This window comes from Triticum urartu, chromosome 4, assembly GCF_003073215.2.
Source record: "Triticum urartu cultivar G1812 chromosome 4, Tu2.1, whole genome shotgun sequence".
In the NCBI taxonomy this organism is placed as follows: domain Eukaryota; kingdom Viridiplantae; phylum Streptophyta; class Magnoliopsida; order Poales; family Poaceae; genus Triticum; species Triticum urartu.
This window is the reverse complement of record NC_053025.1, coordinates 48532136-48542372: the sequence shown is the minus strand read 5'-3', so window position 1 is coordinate 48542372 and position 10237 is coordinate 48532136. Positions and strand designations below refer to the sequence as shown.

Below are 10237 nucleotides of genomic sequence, written 5' to 3'. Positions count from 1 at the left end.
ATAGTAAATTTCCATGAGAACAAAATTCAGTTGTGGTTACATTTCCTTCTTTTTGAAGAAGAAATTGGGTGTCGCTTTCCATTTGTTAGGTGATGGATGACAATGCTGGTGCTATTTCCTTTGCGATTTGGTGTCCTGCTCTCTGATTAGCAGTTAGCCACATCACTTTTATATGTGCAACCTCTGGGCCTCTGGACACAAGATTTTGTTTGGTTCAATACAATTTTCTCAGTGAAGAATCTTGCCTGCTGTGGTTGGTGGTGATGGGGAAAGCTTAAGAATACTTTAAGCTAACACACTCGCATAAACTAGTGTGAAATTGTAGGGATGCCCGGCTTATGGGATCAACGTCCCTGGTCCGTTAACAGCATCTGAATGCCTCCGATTCGAAACATGTTTTCTGTTTGCATGGAGTAGTTCACTTCAATTATAATCTAGCAAAAAGGCAAAACGCAAAATGAAGAGCATCTTGCTAGTGCAGGCTAAGTTCCAACGATAACCAGCTAAATTAATCTCTTGCAAAGAAAAAAGGAAAACGAGGTAACCAGATAAAATCCTATTGAAATCCCTGAAAGAACTTTTTTAAAAACTCATAAATTAACAACCCCAAAAAATAACAAGAAAACGAAATCTCCCATTTTTCTCTTTTCTGAAACCGAGGGAAAATGAATGAAGGAATGCGTTTGGATTGAGGGGTTGGTGAGGGCGATGCGTCTGGTGGATGCTGATCACTCAGCCCACATCTGCTGCCTCCAGTTAAAATAAAGGACGCTCGGCCATGCGATCCACTACCTCCCAAACCCGACACTCCAACCCCTACCGAGAGGAGGAGCACCACCAGGAGGCCGCCCACCACCACCACCCACCATGGCCATGGCGACGGCGCTCCGCAAGCTCTCCGCCCGCGGCCAGCCCCTCTCCCGCCTCACGCCGCTCTACTCCATGGTACGCTACGCCGCCCTCCGCTCTTCCCCTTTCCTTCTTCTTCTTATAAATCATTCTTGGCGGCGGTCCTCTGCTTTATCGGCGCCCGCTCCTGCTCTTGCCGAAACAATCACGGTCATCCATTTTTTTCTTCCTTTTTTGATTTGGCTTCGCAGGCGTCCCTGCCGGCGACGGAGGAGAGATCCGCAGTCACCGTATGTTCGATGCGCCCATTGCTCCCTGTCCGTTTGTCTGTCTGTTTGTTTGTTGCCCGTGCTTATCTTGTTTGTTTGGTGCAGTGGCCGAAGCAGTTGAACGCGCCGCTGGAGGAGGTCGACCCCGAGATTGCCGACATCATCGAGCTCGAGAAGGCCCGCCAATGGAAGGTCATCACTGCCACCATGATTCGCTGTATTGTGCTCGGGTGCTTTCTCCAGGACATTTGCTGAATCGCGTCATTCTGTCTGGTGGTTTGCAGGGGCTGGAGCTCATCCCGTCGGAGAACTTCACCTCCCTCTCGGTGATGCAGGCGGTGGGATCCGTCATGACAAACAAGTACAGCGAGGGGTACCCCGGCGCGAGATACTACGGTGGAAACGAGTAAGGCCCTGTTCCTTCCTCCTCTGTGTTTATATCTGAAGAATGCTTGGAGCAGAAATTAAATGGATGTGGGGGTCAATAATTTGAACTGGTGTGGTCGTTTTGGCCTTGCTTGCCCGCAGATACATTGATATGGCCGAGACGCTGTGTCAGAAACGTGCTTTGGAGGCCTTCAATTTGGACCCGGAGAAGTGGGGAGGTAAAATCTTGCTGATGGTTTTATTCTTGATTTTCTTATCAGGTTCTCTCGTGTCCGGTATAACTAATGACTCTGCAGGATGTTTTTCTATAAATTCTACGGTATCCTTTATGTGGACATAGGGTCATTAGTCTTTTTTTTCCTAGTGCTTTTGGTGATGCAAATGAGAGAGCAGAATGAAAATAAATAAGATGCTCTGATTCGAGCCAATCTTATTATGCTCCACAGTTGGCAAAGTTTTACTTGATGGGAAATAGGGTAATCTTCTAAAGTAGTCTAGTCGTAAAGTAAACGGGTCAAGTCAACAGTAGGTTCTTAATTTGCTTAAGAAATTTCTGTTGGCATATGTGCATACACTATTTACAAAACAAAATATGCTGGTTAATTCCAAAGCTTACATATGGTACACAGCTGGGATTAGACACTATTTGTATATTTTAATATTTAGGTTGCATTGCTAACCCCTATGTTCTTGGAGTGATAATTGTCCTTCCACCAAATTGGGGGCGAGTTAACTGGATGACCGATTTCTGCCTCTGCAGTGAATGTGCAACCTCTATCGGGTTCACCTGCCAACTTCCATGTATACACTGCTCTGCTGAAGCCACATGACAGAATTATGGCTCTGGATCTTCCTCACGGTGGACATCTTTCCCATGGTTACCAGGTACATCTATCTGCTTCTTTATTATCAACCTATTGTTTTTTATTTCTCTGATGGGATGCAAGCATGATCAGCCATTGCTTGCTTGTTGCCATCTTTCTGTGTAGTTTGCTGTTTCTTTTGTTTTTTATGTCTAGTATTAGTTAAGCACTTCATACTGTAATGTAAAATACATACTAATAAGCTCATAATTCTCAATTATGTTTACATATGATGCTCGAGAAACTTCTATGGCTCAATGGTTCTTTTCTTGTTGTTTGCAGACTGACACAAAGAAAATCTCAGCAGTTTCAATATTCTTTGAGACAATGCCTTACAGACTGGATGAAAGCACTGGCTTGATTGATTATGACCAGGTGAACTCATTATTTATTCATTTCATGTCATGGAAGTTTTGGATCTACCGATCAATTTTAACATTACTTATGCATGTTTCGTGAAGTGGTTTCTTACTTCAGCTAAAAGAAATGGTTTCTTACTGCATTGTCTAGGATATTTTCATTGTTATATGTCTCCCTCAGTAGTCAAATTATTTCAAGATGAATTATCTTAACTCCTTCATATGTTGCTAAGCTTCATTTGCTACTTCTGAACAGTTGGAGAAAAGTGCCGTTCTGTTTAGGCCAAAGTTGATTGTTGCTGGTGCTAGTGCATATGCCCGCCTTTATGATTATAACCGCATGCGGAAGGCAAGTTCATTTTCTTCAGTGATGAATAATGAATCCCCCCCCCCCCCCCCTCCTAATCAGTGATTAACTTCAATTTCTATTGTGCAATGGCAGATCTGTGACAAGCAGAAGGCAGTTCTTCTCGCAGACATGGCACATATCAGTGGGCTAGTTGCTGCTGGTGTCATTCCGTCTCCTTTTGAGTATGCAGATGTGGTGACTACCACTACCCACAAGTCACTCCGTGGTCCACGTGGAGCCATGATCTTTTTCCGGAAGGGGGTGAAAGAAATAAACAAACAAGGGAAGGAGGTATTGCCAGAGAAATACAATAAAATGATAGTAGCATAGAGTGTTGAAGATGTTTGTTCTCTACTGAGCTTAACCTGCAGTACTCATATTACCTGCAGAATGCAAAGGCCTAACAATCTATTTTGATATAGGTTAAGTATGATTTTGAGGACAAAATCAATGCAGCTGTCTTCCCAGGTCTGCAAGGTGGACCCCATAACCATACTATTACTGGCCTGGCCGTTGCGCTTAAGCAGGTCTGCAGCACTTCTGTTCCTTAATATTCTACATTATTTTATATTTTATACAGTTTGCCGTTCTGTGTAATTAATGCCCTAATGTGCCGTTTAAATTTCAGGCAACTACTCAGGAGTACAGAGCTTATCAAGAGCAAGTTATGAGTAACTCTGCTAGATTTGCTGAGGTATTTTGTGGTTAGAATTTGCTAGAAACATTTACCCATGAAAACTGGACCTATGATACCTGTCAGTCAGTATGAAGAGTAACCTCTTTATGGTTATGTTAGTAGCAGCTTGTAGAAAATCTAATTAGGTTATATTTACCGTATATTTTGTCTCATGCCAGCATTAAGTGGCAGCTTGTATAACTTACTTCAAATTGCTTTGTTGGAATATGAGTGCTGAGTATCAACATTAATTAATTGCAAACAGGATGTGGAAATGCAAATATCTATTACACTAGCATGATGTCCTTATTTGATGGCAATATTCTCATTTCCAGAGCTTAACTTCAAAAGGCTACGACATTGTCTCTGGTGGGACTGATAACCATTTAGTTTTGGTGAACCTCAAGAAAAAGGTAAGATAGTAGTTATTTTTGTGATTCTTTTGACCGGAATGTTGCTTGATATCCATCTGACCTGAAACTTACTGTTTCTTTATACACCATAGCTAGATGTACTAATTACAGCAAAACTTAGTTATTTTCAGAATATTATGTCATGTCAGGACACTTATCATCCCTTTCAAATTTCATGTCTAGGGAATAGATGGTTCACGAGTGGAGAAGGTTTTAGAAAATGTGCATATTGCAGCAAACAAGAACACAGTTCCTGGTGATGTTTCAGCTATGGTACCTGGAGGCATCAGGATGGGTAAAGCATGCACTCATATAATGGTTGTTCTTAATTTTCTTTAGATTAAGTTAGCAAAATCTGATTGCCTGTTCCGTGATCTTGCAGGAACCCCCGCGCTTACATCAAGAGGATTTGTTGAGGAGGACTTCGCCAAGGTTGCCGACTTCTTCGATTCGGCAGTGAACTTGGCTTTGAAGGTTAAAGCTGCAGCAGCAGGTATTAGAAGTGATAGAACTTATTTGAACTTTTTTCTGTTGCTCTCCAGAGTCCAGAACCACATTCCTTGTGTATGCCCTTACCTACCACAGGGATCATATTATTGATACTGTTGTTTCTCTTTCAATTTAGGTACCAAACTGAAGGACTTCGTTGCCACTTTGCAATCCGACAGCAACATCCAAGCTGAAATTGCAAAGCTTCGCCACGATGTGGAGGAATATGCGAAACAATTCCCAACAATTGGATTCGAGAAAGAGACCATGAAGTACAAGAACTAAGAACTGCTATGTTTCAACAGCAAGGTGTGCCCTCAGAAACAAATTATCTCCTTCAGTCCTTAAGAAACACATACGATATATCAATTCAGTTGTTATCAGGAGAAGGAATCCCCTTGACTGTCTTGTTTGCTCCAGTCCTGGGTTGTTTGCTGTTTTAGATCTTGCACCAAGCTTACATCTGGAATAGGTTTTTTTGCCCATCACCCGTACCTCTTTGCTTAATCACAGACATTCTGCTTTCGATTTTTTTTTCTTGCAGGAAGCAACCAGGAAGCACAACTGAGTACAAGTCCATGTAAACAATAGATGCATGATGAAGCGCCACCATATGAATCCAAGCATTTTACAGAATATGGGAACTTTGTCAATAGTTTCTTATTGCAGGCACGTACTGTAAGATGCTTCGCTGTATGCTATATGAACCGCCATCCTTCTTGGATAAACATTTACTTACACGCATTTCTCCATGTGCTCCGTTGGATAACACATATGATTCGGCTTTGAGATCTTGAGCGGTTCGTGAGCTCATGTAGGGACATTATCTTTCTGATGAAGTTCCTGCCAAATTGTGTCCCAACCACGACTCCACAAGCGCTGTTCCCTGCTGTCCAGCCCCGTTGAGCAGGCGGTGTTCAATGCGCCGTTGACAATGCAGCTATGTAATCCTAGGTGCGTAAAAGCATCTACAACCGGACCTCTCAAACCCGCTTCATACGCCGACCGGTCACTGCCCGGTCATGATTCTTTGACCTAGACGGGCCTCTCAAACGGCCTCCAAACGCCCGGGCTGACCGGCACCTTTTATATCCAATCCAAATATGGGGCGCCCGGACATGCCCGCCACGTCGGCCTGATGGCGTGGCCCCACATGCCCGCCATGTTGGCCTGATGGCGTGGCCCCACATAGAAACGTCCGAAAACCTGGCGGCCCGACTGATGTCGCGTCCGTCGCCGCAGTGTGAACGCTGCGTGGCGCCGCTTCAGCTCGCCGCCCAAGACGAAATCCGGCTATTTAAGCCGGCCGGAGTCCCACAACCCTAACCCAACCCCCTCCCCCCTCCCCCCTCTCGGTGCCGCCAGTCCGAGCCCATCCACCTCCTCTCTCTCCCACTCCGGCGCTTTGTCCACACTCGGGCACTCCACCATGGTCCGGAGCAAGATCACGTACTATGCCATGCTGACGCCAGAGCGCCGCTACGAGATCCAGCAGCAGATCTGGGCGAGGGAAGCCGCGCGCGCCGCCTGCACCGTTGCCGGGCTGTCTCCGGGCTCGCCGGAGCCGGAGTAGGAGGAGGAGCAACCGGGGGAAGAGGAGGAGGAGGAGATGGCTCCGATGGAGGTGGAGGAGGCCGGAGACGGAGTTTGCTGTCGCCCAGTCCGACAAGATGGCCGAGCAGCAGCCCATCCTAGAGTCCATCCAGGATGAGGCCTATGTGGAGGCCAACCGGGTGTTCCTCCGGCGGCAACAGGCAGAGACCGACGCGCTCTTCGACGAGCTCGACACGGAGATAGAGACGGAGGAGGCCGGAGCGGAGCAGCTGGAGGCGCCATAGGAGCCGGAGCTGCAGCTACCGCCCATGCTGCCGGAGCTAGGCACGAAGATCGTGGTGATCTCCGACGAGGAGTAGCTATGATCGACGTAGTACGTAGGCTCTTTTCTTTTGCATGTCTTTGTATGGATATAAAAATCGAGTATGAGATGACCAGATGCAACAAATGAAATTTGAGGTGTGTCCGGACACGTCCGCGGACGTTTGAGGGGCCGGATTTGCCATATGTGATTGTAGATGCTCTAAGGGCAACATTTCCAACTTATCCGAAATTTTGGTGATACCCAAGGGGATGCACCAAATGTCTGGACCTTCATCCAAACTCAAGCAAACAAAAGCATCAAAATTCATTCAAATCCAAGCATCCAAAAGCATCCTTGGTTAATTGTACCTACCACATTCATCAAAGCCCCACAATATTTTAATTATACATAACATAGAAGTAACTAAACATAGTACTTCATTAAACCTAGCTTAAAAACAAGCGCTAAATGGGCGACAAAAGTTGAGGTGGAGCTTGAAGGCGGTCGGGCGGCCTCCGGCATCAACGGAGGAACCGCCCGGTATCTCCTTGGCCAGCGGTGGCTCGGATGCGGGCTTCGCGCTCGGACTTCACGATGCATTAACTCACATATTACTCCTATAAAGGAGCTGAAGTACCCGCTTTCCGGGGCATCGATATTTGTGAGTCCGTGCCATCTGTTTCACGCACACCTCATGCTGGTGCCTCCTGATGCATGCCCGACCGTCCGATCTTTGCAGGCACCCCACAACCAATCCGTTTCCTTGGGGGTCCATGACATGTGGGCTGTAGGCGCGCTCAGGGGCACCTTTTTGGGATGATTTTTGTTGCACCTGCCCGCATGCGCCATTGCGCGCGTTGCCCCTCATGCACCGCATCCACGGTTATGGACGACTAAGAGCTTAGTGCTTGCCCTTATTCGAATAGATTTATCCCTGGAATGTTAGTGCTTGCCCTAAACCACATCCCCCTTCTTTGACAATGTTGCATAAGTAGTATAGATCCGCTGAAGTCTTACTAAGTATGTCATGTGCTCATCTTTGCTGTAAACAATAATCCACTACAGAGGATTATTTCCACGCTGATGCTTCTTTTTTTTGGAACGAAGACGCCAAAGGCGTCCGGCTTTAAATTAATAAAGCCAACAGGGCAGCGTTCACAAAGTCTGGAAAGACGACAGTCAAGCTTAAGCATTACAGAGAACAGCGAAAATAAAAACAAGGTTCACCAACATGAGCACGCAGGCTGGCATATCATCGACAGACAACATAAGTAACTTGATGCAAAAGATGTCAATCTTGGGCAGCAACTTGGCGCGCTTCCATCTGAATGCTACGGATCCTCACCATCGTCTCGATCATGCGCTCCTCATCACGCGGTTTCCCCAACGGTGTCCAGGTATGCAAGAATAAGTGGCATTTGAACAAGATATCAGCCGGGTGAGAAGGGAACTTCTTCTCAATGGTCATCTTATTGCGCACAGTCCATAAAGACCAAAGTAGCGCCCCTACACAACGCCAAACAATCCGTGCACTAGCCCCCTTTTGCGTATGTATAATATCTAAAAGATCAACACTCGATGAAGGGTTCCAGTTTTGCTGGAAAGCGGCTCTAACCGCGCTCCAGGCAAACCTGGCTAAGTGACAATGGAAGAAGGTGTGGTTAGCATCTTCGATGTTTCCGCACAGCACACACGATCCGTCGGAAGGTCCATTACGTTTTGCAACGTTTTCCGCCGTCAGTAAGCGATTTTGGAACATCTGCCAGATGAAGATTTTTATCTTCAGTGGTAGGCCGGCCTTCCATAGCCCTCGAGCTATGTCCAGCACAACGCCCTCAGTTAGTTTGCTATACAACGACTTAACCGAGAACGAACCAGAAGAGGAGAGCTTCCAAGAAACCTCGTCAACACCCGTACTGACTGTTCATTGGCCAATCAAGGCCTTCACCTCATTCCATTCATTTTCCTCGTTCGGGAGGAGGGTTCTAAGGAAGCTAACCGAAGGCCGCAAGGTCCGGAGAGCCTCGCCAACCATCAACTCCGTGTTAGAGGCAACTTGAAAAATTGTTGGGTGACTATGCCATAGAGGAGAAGAGCCAAGCCAGGAGTCCAACCAGAAACGTGATGCTTCTGGACTGAGTAGTACGATGGCGATGAGTAGCTAGGACATCATGGGTGCCTGCACGAGACCTCATGGGATTGGACCGTTTGCTTTTCATTTCAGCCCATGTAGATGATAGCTCCTCTTTTTGACGCGACAATTGACGAGCGCCCAAGACAACCCCGATGGCGAACGGCGGGGCGAACGACGTGCGATGGCGAGTCTCCTACGCTGCCGACCTCGTGACAGGCAAGCTCGCCTTCTCCGACGGGATTCTTCTCCTCCGACGAGAGGCTCTTCGCCTAGTGCTGGTGGATGCACGCGGCGTCACGATCGATGCACATTTCCTACGGGCTAGTGAGTCTGTTGACATCAGAGACATCGTATCCTTTCCTTGCCATTTTGTGAGGGTTCGAGATCGATTACCGCCGACGAGGCCGGTGCCGACGCCGACGAGTGCATCGGTCGTCAAGGATCCGGCACACGGGCGGTACACGGGACGACATGCGGGCGGACCGACGCGGTCTGATGCGGGCCCAAGCTCGCCCACCTACCCATCCATGGAGGATGTGCGACACGTGGGGGCGCATCCAGTCCTCCATTCCCAGCCACGGATTCGAAGTGAGAGTATAAAACCCAAGCCGAGCCCAGTCCTTGACCTAGAAACTGCCTTCTCCCACTTCTGGACGGCGGAGAGAAACCCTAGATCGAGTTCCCCGATCTCCTACGGGTGGTGGAAGGGCAAGGTGAGAGGAGATCCGCGCTCGTTCGCTGCGGTTGCGGTCTCCCCCCACCACCTCCCATGGACGCGGGGCGTGGATTCGATGGGGGTCGGCACGGAGGCGCGGGAGCAGGTCGCGGAGCGGGGCGGAGCTCGGGCCGGGGAAATGGCCAAGGAGGAGAGCGGAGCAAGTACTCCTGGAAGCGCGATGACGACGACGACCGCACCATCTCGTAGTCGTCCAACGTGGCTTCGGGCTCGGGCAACACCTCAAGGTGGGAGGCGGCGGCGACGGCACCGATGCGCCGCGACTCCAAGGAGGGAGGCGTTTGGGTGGAGAAGCACCAGAGATCTTCGAGCTCAGGGGGCAATGGAGGAGGACAAGATCTGTCCCCACCACCTCGTCGTCCTCAGGGGAAAAATCCTCGTCAGGTGCCTCCTACCAAAAACCTTGAACCCTGCCCTATTTGCAAATCTCATGAACATCTTCCTGTTCGATGCCCACAAGCTTTCTGTGAGCGTTGCAATACCTTAGGCCACCTTGCTTCTGTTTGCATGACTTTTCTCCCTTGGGAATGCATTGCCTCGATGTGCGCATTTCAATCCAAAGGGCATGGGTTCTACTATATTCATGATTCCTGTATTGCCAATCAGCTCAGAGAAAGATCTAACAGTGTGGTAGTCACCATTGTTGAGGGAGAAACCTCTACTCGCCAAATGGAGATTGATCTCACTAACTATCTGGCCACTGGATGGCGCTGTTCTGCCCATGCCATTGGCCCTGGTGTCTTTGTGGTTCGTTTTCCTAACCCTCGCTCGGTTGCTCAAATCTGCTATGTGGGGAGGGTAACCCTCAAAACCACTGGGGTTGTGATTCATGCCTCCCCTTGGTCATCTGCTGTG

At 48.1% G+C, this 10237-nt stretch overlaps 1 protein-coding gene across 1 annotated transcript; it reads left to right on the top strand.

The window, feature by feature from the left end:
• The first annotated feature begins 688 nt into the window (after window positions 1-688).
• LOC125550567 (serine hydroxymethyltransferase 1, mitochondrial) lies at window positions 689-5398 on the top strand. The gene is made up of 16 exons (XM_048713590.1): window positions 689-945; window positions 1101-1139; window positions 1224-1310; window positions 1403-1524; window positions 1647-1723; window positions 2266-2390; window positions 2651-2743; window positions 2984-3076; window positions 3170-3367; window positions 3499-3603; window positions 3705-3770; window positions 4088-4165; window positions 4349-4460; window positions 4548-4658; window positions 4791-4963; window positions 5199-5398. Exons 1-15 carry the CDS (start codon window positions 868-870, stop codon window positions 4937-4939), a joined length of 1533 nt encoding a protein of 510 aa, XP_048569547.1. The 5' UTR covers window positions 689-867; the 3' UTR covers window positions 4940-4963; window positions 5199-5398.
• The last annotated feature ends 4839 nt before the right edge of the window (window positions 5399-10237 follow it).

What these genes read in the sequence shown, in the direction of transcription:
- LOC125550567 (XM_048713590.1), top strand. Translation starts at nt 868, where the DNA reads ATGGCCATGGCGACGGCGCTCCGCAAGCTCTCCGCCCGCGGCCAGCCC. An exon ending in AGATACTACGGTGGAAACGA is followed by an intron (nt 1,525 to 1,646) that starts GTAAGGCCCTGT and finishes GCTTGCCCGCAG; the next exon opens with ATACATTGATATGGCCGAGA. An exon ending in TAAACAAACAAGGGAAGGAG is followed by an intron (nt 3,368 to 3,498) that starts GTATTGCCAGAG and finishes ATTTTGATATAG; the next exon opens with GTTAAGTATGATTTTGAGGA.